Below are 15,333 nucleotides of genomic sequence, written 5' to 3' on the forward strand. Positions count from 1 at the left end.
TATAATGATTTTTGGTCTACTCGTACCCTATTAATGCAAGTACATATGAGTAAAGGCCCTGGTTCAGAAATGTGACAGGATGGGCCTTCCATTTTGAGGTAACTGATTGACATTTCCCTTGCTGTATTCCCGTATTTATCTCTCAGTGAATATTGTCCCCTTCACTGATGTGTGCTATTCTCTTTATTGAATTATTTAAAAAACAAGTAAACTAAAATAAAGCTGTCTTGTCCTCAAGTGCTGATGAGACCTTCTTCAGACTGATAATTATGGTGCCGTGTAGTGCTCGTGAATGAAGCGGAGGCGCTCCAGGAACGCACGGTCAGCGTGCTGGCAGATCGCATCATGTTTGCAGGAGATGCAGTCTGCGGTTGGGAATGAAGCAGCTGCTCATACAGTAGTGGACTCGGAACTTTGCTTTTCTTGTCTTTTTACATATTTCTGTGCGTAATCATGTTAAAGCTGACTGTCATAAAATGGATATTTTTCCAGAAGACCAGTGACTAGAGATTCATGGTCACGTGTGTTCCACACGAGCATAGCATCATGGGAAGTTCTCATGTGACGTAAATACAGTTGCATCACGTCAGTAGAACCTCCAATGTATGCATCATACACGGGTTATAGATGCAGTCTGGTGTTCTAGAAAGATAGCAGAAGAGGTTCTAGAGAATTAATCTCTGACTTGTATTCTGGCTAAAAGAGTCAACAGACTTTATCATTTTTGCCTTAGAATTTGAAGTAATTGTTCTGATATAAAAAAAAACTGTATAGAGAACTTTGAACTGAAGTGGTCCTTTAGAATTTTTCTCTTAAATTTAGAACTGCATTGAAAGTCATAGTTTAATAAGTACTATTGATGACTTTTTTTTCCCCATTGAAGATAGGAGAGAGAAAGGGCTGTTCTCCAGTTTCTGTTTCCCTTCTCACTTTATCGGTGGGTGACAGATGGGTCCCGCCAGTGTGGTGCCGGAGTAAATCAGTCTGCCCTGTGGAGGCTCGTTTGTGGGGCACAGTCCTGGGAAGCGATATTTTTGTTGGAATTGTCAAAACATATATCCTCAGAAATCAGCTGTCGGGTTCTTAGAATTTCAAAGAGCAGCTTTTTTTTTTAGATCTTATTTATTTGTTTGACAGAGAGAGAACACAAGCAGGGGGAGGGGAACGCAGAGGGAGAGGGAGAAGCAGACTCCCCACTGAGCAGGGAGCCCAACATGGGGCTCAATCCCAGCACTCTGGGATCATGACCTGAGCCAGAGGCAGATGCTTCACCGACTGACCCACCCAGGCACCTCTCAAAGAGCAGCTTTGACATATTCTCCAAATCATCAAAAGCTGTCTTGACCTTTGTGCTTTTGCCTTCGACTTTACATTTTTTTGTACATTTGTACATTTTTGAAATTAATTGCAAATTATATTTCTTTTCCTACCGAGCACTGCAAATGCTGGGAGACAAGTGAGCACGCAGAAGAGGGAACAGCACACCAGATTTTTAATTTCTGTGGTCAGCAAATGCTGAGCGGGTGAAAGGTGTTAAGTTTGAAGTTAAAATTAGTTGTGAATTTCAAAGTGGTTTTAGATGAGTAACGTATGTTATGTGTATGTAAAGAAAAGTCAAATAGGTTTTGATTTTTATGCTAAGAAATATGTGGGAGGTGCCAGTAAGAGCCCAAATGCCAGCTTAAAGGTCCCAAAGAGCCCTTGGACTGATCAGTTGATGGATTTGGGTAGGGCGACGTCACTCACCTAGCTCAGATCTCTAACATTACATAATCCAATATAGTAATATGAGCAGAGTTTCCAGCAGTGGTTTGTCTTTCAAGTGAGTAGCCTGGGTGTTTGGAGATATGAAATGCTCTTTCCTTCTTTCAGACAGCCTCATCACGCTCCGGGAGTGGGAGACTGTCTTCGGCAGCAATTGGGGTCACGTCTTGCATGGACTTTAACTGCAAACCAGCCTTCTTCACAAACCACTACCTCAAAAGGTCTCCCAAACACTGTTTCTCGCAACATGACAAGACCAAGGAGGGAAGGGGATGCAGGTGGTGAGTAAAGATAGACTTTAATGTAGCTTTTCTTTGCATATTTAGAATTTATGCTTCCCTTATCTTAAAATACTGATGAGGAGTCCTTGCTTATAATTGTTGAGTGGTGGTGGTTCTCCTGATGAGAGGTTCGGAATCCTCAGTGTGGGCTGACATGCCTCGGGAAGTCTGGCAGTGCCTGGGACATTGGAGAAATGCATTGAAGGTTCCTTTGATGGCTAAGTGGACACGTGGAGAGTTTTAAAGCTCCACTAGATCCCAAAAGGAAGCTTGAGTTTCTTTCAAGAGAGCCCTATGAATAGCAGTGTTTGGAACATAAGCATCTGAGAATAGAGGAGTGGGCTTTATTGTTGGCCCCTCGTCTGCAGGTTCTGAAATCCCTGTGGCTGCTGTCTGCTGACGTGGATGGCGAGGGCCGGGGTGTCTCGTGTGCACCCGGGGACACGGCCCAGAGCGCGGAGCCGGCCTGTGCAGCTGCACTTCCCGCTTTCGTCTGTCCCGTAACATGGGACAGCTTGGGGGCGCTTTGGCTGGGGGGCTGGCATCCAGACAGTAAGGGTGCCCTTCTCCGCTCCTCTCTGTGTGACTCCTGATCTCTAGGCAGTGCCTTCAAGCCTGTGTGATACACAAAGCTAACAGATAAAGAGACGTCACAGTGTGCTTATCAGTCCAAGAGAGCAGGACAGGACGTGCAAAGCTAGAAAGAAGAGCAGGGTGAACAGGAAACGTGCTGCAGTGGTAAATTTAAACCAGTCATGTCCGTAGTCACATGAAATGTATGTGGATTAGACACTTTATTTAAAAGACATTTAAAAAATTCTACTTAAACAATTATGTACTGCTCAAAAGAGATGAATTCTAAATATAGAGACCCAAGTAGGTTGGAAGTAAATGGGTGGAGAAATACATCTTGTAGACACTGACTGCAGGAAGGCGGGGGCCGTGTCTCTGTCGACGGAGACCGTGGTGCGAGTGTTGCCAGGGCCAGAGGGACGTTCCGAACAACGAAGGGGTCAGTTCTTCGGGAAGAGATGATACTCCTGAGTGTATATTCACCTGCTGACAGAGCTTCAGTCGGACAAAGGAAAACTAACAGCCCTACAGGGAACGCAGACAGACCCACAGTTACAGATGGATATTCCCACTTCTCTCTTAGTAATTGATGGGAAAAAGTAGACAGACCGGTCCATAATGACAGGTAGGTAACATTTGAACAGTTCTGCCAGCAGTTTGATGTAATTGCTTTTATGGAATATTCTCTCCACGACTGAAATACAAAGCTGTCCTCACCTCTGACTCACTACCCTGGTTCTGGGAGGGCCGACCTTGCCTGTATACTCATGCATTTTTCCTCCCACTGATAACTTGAATTTCTGAGCGCTGCCTCCTTATCATTGGGTGACACCTAAATTCTGACTTAGTTTGTTCCAAGGTTTATGGAAATCATAACTTTTCCACTCTCTCCACTCCTCTTCATGTGGTTGAGAACGGACCTACACCTGTCTGCGTGCCGTGTAACAACCCAGTTTTCCAAATGCTGTCTTACGACATAATTACCCATCCCTTCTGATTGATTTGTGCTGTTCTTTTTTGTGTGTGTTGCTCCTTGATGGTATATTAAGCCCCCACATACTGCTTTGTTTGTTCATTTATTTATTTTTTAAGATTTTATTTTTAAGTAATCTCCACATCCAATGTGGGGCTCGAACTCACGACCCCGAGATCAAGAGACGCATGCTCCACCAGCCATGCGCTCCACTGCCTTTTTTTTTTTAAGACTTTTTGTATGAGAAATTACATGCTCTCCATATCCTTTTCAGAAAATTCTTGTTTCTTAGAACTTCATACTTTTTCCATCTTAGGCTCATTTTTTTTAGTTTTAAAATTTTGTCATGGTTGCAGATACGTAATGTAAAACTAGCTGTGTCCTAAAATTTATTCCATCTTAAAATGTGTTGTTTGGTAATTGCTCTCTTGTAAAAACCGTCTTTCAGGTGCTGGGGAAGTGACCGAAGCAGCCCTTCTCAGAGACATTCTGTACGTCTTCCAGGGCATAGACGGCAAGAACATCAAGATGAGCAGCACGGAGAACTGTTACAAAGTGGAGGCCAAGGTGCAGTGACTAGCCCCGCCAGACCTGCTCGAGCAGGAGAGACCGACGTCAGCCAGGCCGGCTGGGAGCAGTGACAGGGTGGGACTGGGGCAGCGGGGCCCGGATCTCCAAACCTGGCTGTGCCGGTCAGGTGCGCGGTCAGGGCCCGGTGTCTCTTTCCTGTGTGCTCCTGGCTCGCAGGCTCATGTTTGGGCCCTTCTCCGTCCGCGTCTGCCTCCTGCGTTCTGTGCCGTGGTGTTGAGAGGTGCCCGAGGGGCAGGTACAGCGTGGCATCTTTGCTGTTGACACACAGTTCCAGATAGGGTGCCTCTGCTATCCTGCGTTCACCTTCCAGAACCTCCTTTCCCACAGCCCCTTCTTGTTGCTGTTGCGGCCTTCTGCAACTCCCAGCTGTCGGAAGAGGTGGCTGAGGACATAGGCCCCCTGCCGCGCTGGGGGTGCAACCAGTCACGCCTCAGGGTGCTGCCTCCCGAGCCTCACACACGGAGGGCTTTTATTTCCCTTCCAGCACCTGGTGCCTTTGTTTCCCAGAACCTCGTTTTGTCTTTATTAATAGTGTATTAGTCACTTTTAGGTTCCGTGTTGGAACCTAAGAATTATACTGAAAGTACAAATGATTGACAAAAATAATAATTGAAATTCTAGTGTTAATTCTTAACTCTTAATATATTTATTTTTTAGGCAAACCTAAGTAAATCTTTGAGGGATACGACACTCAGACTTGCAGAGTTGGGATGGTTACATAATAAAATCAGAAAATACACTGACCAGAGGAGTCTAGACCGTTCATTTGGACTTGTGGGTCAGGTACGTTCGTTGTTACCAGGACATTTAGGACACCATTCGTTTTGGGGAGTGCTTAGTCTACTTAAAGTCTTATTATGAAAGTAATTCTTAAATAGAGGGTTCTTTTTAAATAAAGAAATTTTGATAATAGAACATTGTAGCCATCGTGTCCACTTAGGAAAATAGAGACCACAGTGTGTATCGACAGAGATGACCAAATACTGCACATTGTTCATGGTAGCTGTTGGTGGAGTGTGAACACAGAAGAGTACATAAATGCGTTAAAATAAACCTACAGATGACAGCTTGTGTATCGCTTTAAAATATGCAGAAAAGTGTGGAGGCTGATGTTTAAAGAAAACAGGTTTTATCCTTCGTGGGTTCTTCCCATTGAGTATGCCTGGGTTTACATCCTAGAGTTCATTCTAGAAAGTTCTTATCTCAGGACTATGTGAAGGTCTTTGTTACAGCTTGTGATTTGACACCTTTGCAGTATTTAAGATCACAGAGGTACGGTGAAGTTTTTAATAATGTGAGTGTGGAAAATGAACGGTCAAAACAGCAACAGTGAAAAATTGGGAGGAACTTGCGTGGAGTTGCTAGTTCTTAAATTTTGCTAATTAAAAGCATTAGCGAAACTTAGATTTTAACTCTGAAGATTTAGAAGGAATGTAATCTTAAAAAGACTATTGTCTAAAGTAAATACACTTTTAGCTGTAATCTGTTTTGTTTTTTTCCTTCATTTCTTTTCTGCAAAGCTCGCGCTAAGGCATGACCCCTGCCTGATGTTGTGGACTGTAGGTGTGGGGACGGAGCCCGCGGAGGGCCGTTGACGGGATTTAAACCCTGCAGAGCACCCGAAGTGGTGACGCGCTGAGCGCTCCACGTGGGCCGATGTGCGAGGCCGTGTCCGCTGGGAGGCCAGTGTTGCGCTTCCTAATACCTCCTTTTTCCTGCAGAGTTTTTGTGCTGCCTTGCATCAGGAGCTGAAGGAGTACTACCGGTTGCTCTCTGTTTTACATTCCCAGGTAAACTTTGTATTTTAATTTCTTTGTGATTTGCAGTGTTACAAAATTGCAACTACATAGAATTTTTAAGTTTCTTCATAATTACTTTTAAAAGATAAAAATTTGTTTGCTAATAGTGTTTGTAAGGTCTGGATATCCGTGAAGTTTCGGTGTATTCCAGAGGCAAGTACTGCTCACAGCTGGGGTCCTGTCGCCCATGTAAACATATCACTAGTAGCTTGAAGGAGCGGCTTTTCTTTCAGAGGGGGCATTTGCTTCACGTGCACATTACGTGGATTAAGAAACAATGGACCTATTTGGTGACTTGTACTTACACATTACATCTTTATTGTTTCTCAGCTACAGTTAGAGGATGATCAGGGTGTGAATTTGGGCCTTGAGAGTAGCTTGACACTCCGGCGCCTGCTGGTTTGGACGTACGACCCCAAGATAAGACTGAAGACTCTTGCAGCCCTGGTGGACCACTGCCAAGGTTGTTCTGCGTCTCGTGGACCTGTTGTATTTCAGAGAGATTTTAGGGAATGTCATCTGTGTTTATTTTTGCGCCTGCTCTCGTGTGTCCTTTCGAATGACGGCCATAAGTATGCCAGTTACATCCAAGCTAATAGGTAACTTACAGGGGAAATAACCAGTTGCTAACACGGCCCCATCTTTGTATTTGTGGAAGCTTAGTATTTCATTGAAATGAAGAAAGGAAAGGGTCTAGTTTTTCAGGATTTTGTGGTCCTCAGTGCTGTAACTATTCATCTCTATGCCTCTTTTGTTTGTCTCTGACCTAGCAGCCTTTCCTGGGGGTTTCCTCCTCCCAAGATTATGGCCCATGTCTAGGCTCACCAGCTGTGAGTTCCATGCTCTCAAGTGTGCATGTCTGGCTGAGGCCCCTCCTGGGCTCTTGGTCTGCATTTCTACTTGTCTTCTGAACATTTTTTCTCACTGTGCTACCTTGGCCAAGAACCTCTTTGTCTTTTCTCTTTGTCTGTAATGCTTGGCCACTGATAGCCTCCACTTCTTAGGATTGTGAGGGCTGAGTAAGACGTGTGAGATGCCCGTGGTCAGCCCCTAGGTCACGGCCCCGTGTCTGCTGCCATCCTCCAGCTGGGTGATCCCAGGGCCAGAACTCTAGCATGTCTGGATCCGACATCACCATGCCCTCCGTGCCCTGCCTCCCCCACCTCCTGGCACCTCCCCTCAAAAAGAGAAAGCAGTGGAACACCGTGAATAAGCGTGTCTGTTTTTTCAGATGCTGAGCACCCCCATGTGGGTTCCTACCAGACTGCTCCTCTGTCTTCCCCTTTCACGGTTCACTTAACCCCTCCAGTCCTGGGCCTCCTGCTCCTTCGGCTGCTGACCTCTCTGCCCCTCCCTCGGGCACTTTGGAAGCATCTCATTCACATCAGATCACATCAGTCCTTCCCTCAAATCTTTCAGCAGTCTAATAACTTCCCGAATTCTTAACACCAGCTTTTCTTGTGCTTGTGTTTCTGGACCTGCTTTTTGCCACTTCCAGGCCTTGCTGCTGAGCTGTGCCCCCAGGACACAGGGCCCCATTGGGGTAGAGCCGGCTGCCTCACTGTAAGCCTCGGCCAGACTGGAGGGTGCAGCAGTTCCGCACATTGAGATAGCATATCACACCCGCAGGGAACAGGAGGGAGACAGAAAGCAGTAAAGTGCGAGTATTCTTCTGTAGAACTTTTATGGATATTTATTTGTGTCTTGGAGTGCAGTATCAAGTGTGAATCTTTTTTTTTTAAATTTTTTTAAGATTTTATTTATTTATTTGACAGAGAGAGACACAGAGCGAGAGGGAACACAAGCAGGGGGAGTGGGAGAGGGAGAAGCAGGCTCCTGGCCGAGCAGAGAGCCCGATGTGGGACTCGATCCCAGGACCCTGGGATCATGACCTGAGCCGAAGGCAGTCGCTTAACGACTGAGCCACCCAGGTGCCCCTCAAGTGTGAATCTTAATGTGTGTCTCAGTCAGAAAAGGTGAAAGTTCATTTTGTAGGTTGAAGAGCGAGTCAGGGTTTTGCTCTTGAATAGCTCGGGAGTGGCCATGAGGAGGGAGGTGAGTGCCCCGCTCTGACTCGTGCAGCCTGGGCCAGACCCTCGCTCTCCGGGCCCCTAGACATGCTAAGCACTGCTCCGATGTCCAGAGTGATAGTAACGAAACCGACGCACTCTCTCGGTTACTTGGCCATGCTGGTGAGTGTGGTGTTAACTGTGTCCGGGGAGTGTAACTTGGGTGTTTTCCGTGTGTCCCTCAGGAAGGAAAGGGGGTGAGCTGGCGTCCGCTGTGCACGCGTACACGAAGACGGGAGACCCGTACGTGAGGTCGCTGGTGCAGCACATTCTCAGCTTGGTGTCCCATCCTGTGCTGAGCTTCCTTTACCGCTGGATCTACGACGGGGAGCTCGAGGACACTTACCATGAAGTAAGGAATGCCCTTCCAGCCTCACACTTGGCTTCAGGAGGCGTGGGCGCCCGTGCTCTCTTGATCTTGTCTCCGTGACAGCTGTTTTGCCTTCACCGGGAAGGCCGGCACGCTGCCTTGAACGCCGTGCATGGTTTGTGCAGACCTTTGAAAGCCAGTTCCCTCTGAGCAGCAGAGCTGTGTGTGCTCAGTGGAAAATTATTACCCCAGTTTTAACGGTGGGAAACTCGGGAGGTTCCATCCCCTGCCCGGGACTAGGACTAGGTCTCCGTGTGCCTCCCCTCATTCTCGTGGGGAGCGTCACGTGCTCTGTGGCTCTGCGAGATCAGCACAGGAGCTAGACTTGGACTCCTGTGGCACCAGTGGTTTTAGTGGAGTCTCTGTGTGTGCTGTGGGCCCATAGACAGTTCTGCTGGAGGGCAGCGTGTGTGCTCCTGAAGACCCTGCGCTCTGCAGTCACACGGTAAAATCCCCAGGTGCTCTGACACGGAGTAGGGGAGGGGCAGCACACCCACAGCCCTTGTCAGTGACACTCAGAACAGGACAGGAGCCTCACAGAAGGTGTGGTGCCGTCGACACACGTTCAGAGGTTACGCCATCCTTGCGTTCTGAGTGAGTACGGCCTTTACCTCGAAGAAGCGCATGTGGGCCTGTGGCCGTGGGGGGGAGGCTCACCTGCAGCGCAGCGGGGGGCTGCGGCCGCGGGGGCGCAGGACGGATGGATGCGGCTAGCGGGGTGTGGGGTGTCTGCGATCTGTGCATCCCTGTGCTGGGTTCCTGGTCCCCCTGGTTTCTCGTGGATGAACTTGATGGAAGCAGTCATGAAGTGCGCGTTGTGCTCCCGTAGTTTCCTGATAGAGCAGTCGTGCTGGAACCAGTGCTTTTAAAACAAGCACGGCCGCAGAGCCAACCATGGGGGTTGGTTTTGAGGGGTGCTCTCGAAGCACTCCGTGGCATCTCCAGGTGCAGGTGTGGGTCGCTCATCGCGTCTGTGGCTCCTTCCGTGGCGGTGTTATCATTGTCCTTTAGTGCTGCACACACTAACGTGGACGTCCCACTTGCCATGTAGCAGCTCTTCTGGTGGACGTTTGGGTCTTGGTAGTTGTAAACCTTTTGAACGTCCTTGAAAAGAACATCCTTTCTCGTGCGTCCCTGTCTATACTGACCAGTTTCTCTGAGGTCAGCACTGGGAGGTGAGATTGCTCGCTGTTGGGGAAGGCATCCTTTAAATTTTGGTTCTGCCCTTTCCGCTCTGGGGTGGCCCTGCTGGTCCCCCCGCAGTCGGCGCTGTGCGGCTCCCGCTGCCCCAGCCTGGTCAGCACTCACTGCTCCGTCCTCGGAAGGGTCTTTACTGCACTGTGTGATGGGCAGCATCTCCTGTGATGTGTTTTACTGGTTACCAGTGAGATTGGCCAGCTTTTTGTGTTTATTGGTTATTTTTATTCTACTAATTGCCATGCCTGTCCTTTGCCCATTTTCCCAATGGATTTGTCTGTCTTTCTAGACTTGAATCATGGGATGGTTTTATACATTTGGATATCTTGTGTCTGTGATTGCATTTTTAAAATTATTTTTCTTTTAACTGTTTATTTTCACATTATTTCAGACTTAGAGAAAAGTTGTGAGAGTTGTACAGAGAGTCACAGATTCGACTGCTGACCCTCCCCCAACGTTCCTTTTGCCACATCTACCATATATACCACATTCCAGCGTGCAGCACCTAATGGGAAATAGATGCAGTCCCAGATTCTTACTGAAGTTGGACTTTATCTCATTCCCAGATAAAACAGAGTCAAGATTTTCCTGGAATGACATTTAGAAATAAAAGATTTATATAGGAAAAAAAGTTAAGATTATAAAAAGATGCAAATTGCCCCTTTTTATTAATAAAAAATGTGTATCCCACCTCCTTCCCCACCCAATAATTAATATGTAAATTATATGAATTTGGGTGATACTAACTTTGAATAGCTGCCAGTTGACTTGAACCTGATTTTCTTCAGAGGTTGGGGTAGGAATTATTGTCTGGACCCTACTGGCATATATATTGCTACCAATTAAAAGAGCCACAGATTGGCTCATTATCTTTTTTAAATTTAGTACCTAATTTCTAACTTGTAATACTTTTGTCTTTTTTTCTTGAGAATAATTTAGTTTGCATTTTCTAGCAGTGAGGTTTTTCAAGTAGTCCTTAATTATACCACTAATTCATTGTATGCATTTGTGTTTTTAAAATAGTCCTTAAAAGTACCACCAGTTCTTTATTGATGGTCTGCCTTCTGTGTGATTTGGGCTTGTTTATTTATTTTGTTGATACTAATTGTGGGACCGGAGAATTGATGGCAAATGTAGATGGATAGAATCAGGCACAGACTTCCAAATTGATTTTCCTCTAGACTGTTTTCTTTACTATTTTTGAACATGGATTCACTGGGGTAAGACAAAAACAAACTTTACGACTGGGATAGCTTTCATTTGGGATACTCATTTTGAAGAACTCTTGTTGCATAGAATACGTGTAAAACAAACTGTAGGTTTTATTTATTTAAAGAAAAAAATACTAAATAAGCATTCCTGTCTGTTGAATACAATATTAGGATTAGTAAAACTGTCACTTCAACTGATCTCAGATCTTGCCTCATTGGTAAAGTTTTTCTTAAATGTTTTTCTTTTTGTATAACTTCACATTTCTAGAAAAGTCAGAACGACTGTACAAAACACTCCTCAGACTACCTGAATACTAACATTGTACTATAGTAGATTTATCTTTTTTTTTTTTAAAGGTTTTATATTTACTGGTATTCTTACTTGGGGTCTGAGTTTAGAGAAGGGCTTAGGATCTTCAGGATTGGTAAATTTTTTATTTGCTAGTTACTTTGCTCAGCTAGTCGTTTATGCCCCAGAAGAGCTTGTTGGCTTCACTAGTTGTGCTGGTAGGATTTCTCGAAAATGCATTGTGGGGTAGAGCTAAAGGGAATCCTTCTTGATGTAAAGTATATTACATTCTTTGCTTTGGGCCTTCCATGGTTAGTACTGTGATGCCAGGGGGCTCATACCAGTGAGCAGTGGGTCTTGTTATAACTCAGCTGCTTTATCTCTGTTGGGTACAGCTTAGGGGCTCAGGTTCTGGAGTCTGATGACTCAGCTTCAGTTTCTCATGGCTCTGTATCCTGGCAAGTACTTCGGTCTCTCTCAGCCTGCCCTTCCACATCTTTGTGTGCCATAGTGGTGCCAATCTCATGGGGTTGTGCCGATGTGTCGGGGTTGAGTCAGGCACATAGTAAGCATGCTTACGTTATTTGCTCTTAATTAATTAAAGAAGAGCACTAGATAAAATTTGAATACCCACTGGCCCTAAGATATCTGTGGCCCTTCTCTTATTTGTGGTGATCTTCGACTTCTCTGTTTTCTGTTGAACCATGCATTTATAAATGTTCAAGTCTTTGATTAATTTTGGGAAGATTCTCTTTGATTTACTCTAAATAATATATTTACCATAAGAATTTGGTTGTTTAGATAATTGTGTGTTTGATCCTTAGATGACTAAAATTTGGGTATTTTTGTCTCCAGTTCCTACGTTGGTTAATTTCCCCTTAGCTGTGTAATGAGTTATAACTTAGTTGTGAAATCAGATTTCTTCAAGTGTATGGTTAACTGTGAGTAGCTATATGTGAGCCTTATAACCGCTCTTTTAAAAGTAGTTTATTAGGGGTGCCTGGGTGGCTCACATGGTTAAGTGTCTGACTTCAGCTCAGGTCATGATCCCAGGGTCCTGGGATCGAGCCCCACATTGGGCTCCTGGCTCGGCGAGGAGCCTGCTTCTCCCTCTCCCTCTGCCTCTCCCCCTCCTCGTGCTGTCTCTCTCTCTCTCTATCTCTGTGTCTCAAATGAATAAATAAAATCTTAAAAAAAAAAAAAAGTAGTTTATTAAATACCTGTATAAGGAAATGCTCCGTCCGGTAACCAAAGAAAGCACAAAATGTAGATAAACAGAAATTGTAAAAAACGACCCAGGGAAGAAATTCTGGAGCTGAAAAGTACAGTAACTGAAATGAAAAAAAAAAAAAAAAATTGCTGGTATCTCCACAGCAGATTTGAGCAGGAAGAAGAAAATAAGTGCCTTGTGGGTAAGTTAACAGGTTATCTGGTTTGAGGAACTTGAAGTAGGAAACTCAGCGAGGCCCACAAGAGTCCACTCTGTAATCAAGCCGTGGAAACACAGAGAACCTTAGAAGCATCATGTCAGGAGATCTCCTCATGGAGAAGGTCCTTGATTAGGTCAACAGCTGATCTCTCCTCAGAAGCCATGGAAGCCACTAGGCGGTAGGATGACACATTAAAAATGCTGAAAGGAAAAACTGTCATTCAGGAATTCCGTATCCTGTAAACTCCACCTCCCAAAGTGGAGAAAAGAAGTCATTTCCAGATAATAAAACTTGAGAGCTCCTAGAAACACAAATCATCAACACCAGGTCCTGGAGAAATAGGGAATCTGAATAGACCTATAACAAGTAAGAAAATTGAGTCTGTAATCTCAAAAACTTTCCAGTAAAGAGAAGCCCAGGACTAGATGGTTTCACTGGTGAATTCTACCAAATATATAAAAAGTTAGCATTAATTCTTCTCAAAGTCTTCTAGAAATTTGAGGAAAGAATACTTCTTAACTCATTTTGTGAGGCTAGTATTACTCTGATCCCAACACCAGAGAAAGACAACCCAAGAAAACTACAGACCAATATCCCTATGGGTGTAGTTGCAGAAGTCCTCACAAAGTACTAAAATGGACTAGAAGGTAAAAGGATGGTACACCATAACCAAGTGAGACTTCTCCCAGGAATGCAAGAGTAGCCCAACATAATTAAAATCACTGTAACATAACATATGCTAATAAAGGAAAGGAAAAACACACAACCCAGTTGATGCAGAAAAAGCATTTGATGAAATTCAACACTCAAACTAGGAGTAGAAAGGAACTTCTCATCTAATCACGGGCATCTGTAAAACACTAATGGTAACATTGTAATGGTGAAAGGATCCCCAGGATCAGGGACAAGACGGGTTCCACTTCCCGCACTTCTACTCAGCGTCGCACTGGAGGCTCTAGTCAGGGCAGTTAGGCAAGGGAACGTTTAAAAAATAAAGATACTCAGATTGGAAAGGAAGTAAAATAATTTCTGTCATGGATGACGAAATTTTATGTATAGAAGACTAAAGTGTTCATAATATATCGTAATAAACATGTTTGCCAGATTAGCTGGGTACAAGATCCACACACACAAATCACTTTGTTATATACTTGAAATAAGCAATCCAAAAATAAAATTAAGAAAATAATTCTATGTATGATAGTGTCAAAACTAATCTATACCTAGGGAGAAATTAAAGCAAGGAGGTGGAAGCATTGCACACTGAAAATCCTAACACTGTTGAGAGAAATGAAAGCAGACCTAAGGAAATGGAATGGCGCCACATGTTCGTGGATTGGGAGATGTGATGCTGAGATGATGGCCGCACTTCCCGAAATGATTTCTGATCGAATGTAATCTCTGTCAAAATTCCAGTGGCCTTTTTTGCAGAAATGGGAAGGCTGGTCCTCAAGGTCCTATGGAAGTCCATGGTGCCTGGAAAGCCACGCACTCTTGAAAAAAGAACAAAGTTGGAGGACTCACATGTCCTGATTTCACAACGTATCACGAGGCACAGCAACCTGAAGTGTGGTACTGGCATGAGTGTAGACTGGTAGATCGAGAGAGTAGATTGAGAGTCCAGAAATAAATGCATTCATTTTTGTTCACTTGATTTTTAACAAGTGCCCTGAGACCACTCAGTGAAGAAAGAATAGTCCTTTCAACAGGTGGTGTGGGATAGCCGGATATCCACACACAAAAGAATGAGTTTGGACCTCAGTTGCATCCCATATATAAAAAGTAACTCAAAATAGATCTCACACCTAAAGCTGTAATACTTCTAGAAATTAACATAGGTGTAAATCTTTGTGTCTCTGGATTAGGCAGTGGTTTCTTAGATACGTCACCAAAAGCTTAAGCAACAAAAGAAAAAGATAAATTGGATTTCATCAGAATTAAAAACTTACGTACATCGAAGGACATTATTGAGAAAGTAAAAAAAATAACCCACAGAATGGGAGAAAGTATTTGCAAATCATATATGTGGTAAGGGCCTAGCTGCCAGAATATATAAAGAACTATCACGACTTGAGCAAAAAGATAAACACAATTGAGAAACAGGCCAAGTCCGAAGTAGAGATTTTCCCAAAGAAGATCTACAAATGGCCTTTAATAAGCACAGGAAAAGATTCAAAACATTAGTCCTCAGGGAAATGTGAACCGAAACCGCAGTTGGATGCCGGCATATCACACTCCTTGGGGTGGTATTAGAAGGAAGAACAAGCCAGAACATAACGAGTGTTGGTGAAGACTCGGAGAAATTGGAACCTAATGCAGTGCTGGTGGGAACGGAGTAGTGTGGCCGGTGGGGAACAGAGTTGGCGGTTCCTCGGGAAGTTACACGCAGACCCGGCCGTTCCAAGTGTGTCCCCAAGAGAGGCCAGCACACACATTCATTTACAACTTGTGCAGGAGCATCACAGAAGCGTTATCCATTGTCATGATAGTCCAAAGTGGAAGTTGCGCCAGTGTCCGTCAGCTAATGGGTGGTCAAGCAAAATGCAGTCTGTCCATGTCATAGGATACTCAGCCTTAAAAAGGAATGAAATTGTGATGCATGCTAGGACATGGGTGAATCTTGAAACCATTAGGCTGAGTAAAATAAGCCAGACACAGAAGGTCGTGTATTGTATGCTTTCATTTACATGAAATGTGCAGAGTAAGCAAATTCATAGAGACAGAGATTAGTGTTGTCCGGAGTTAGGTGGGGAAGAGAGGGATAGGGGAGATCATTGCCTGATGGG

The 15,333-nt window shown here is 44.6% G+C and overlaps 1 protein-coding gene across 3 annotated transcripts in view; it reads left to right on the forward strand.

Moving 5' to 3' along the window:
- The window catches only part of TUBGCP3 (tubulin gamma complex component 3), a 70,666-nt gene that overhangs the window by 17,581 nt on the left and 37,752 nt on the right, over positions 1-15,333 (forward strand). For all 3 annotated transcript variants that reach the window (XM_036068085.2, XM_036068098.2, XM_036068078.2), the window contains exons 6-11: positions 1,873-2,045; positions 4,040-4,158; positions 4,840-4,965; positions 5,904-5,972; positions 6,312-6,444; positions 8,236-8,402. In XM_036068085.2, coding sequence (XP_035923978.1) covers positions 1,873-2,045; positions 4,040-4,158; positions 4,840-4,965; positions 5,904-5,972; positions 6,312-6,444; positions 8,236-8,402 — 787 coding nt within the window. The remainder of the gene's footprint in view (positions 1-1,872; positions 2,046-4,039; positions 4,159-4,839; positions 4,966-5,903; positions 5,973-6,311; positions 6,445-8,235; positions 8,403-15,333) is intronic.

This window comes from Halichoerus grypus, chromosome 4, assembly GCF_964656455.1.
Source record: "Halichoerus grypus chromosome 4, mHalGry1.hap1.1, whole genome shotgun sequence".
NCBI lineage: Eukaryota > Metazoa > Chordata > Mammalia > Carnivora > Phocidae > Halichoerus > Halichoerus grypus.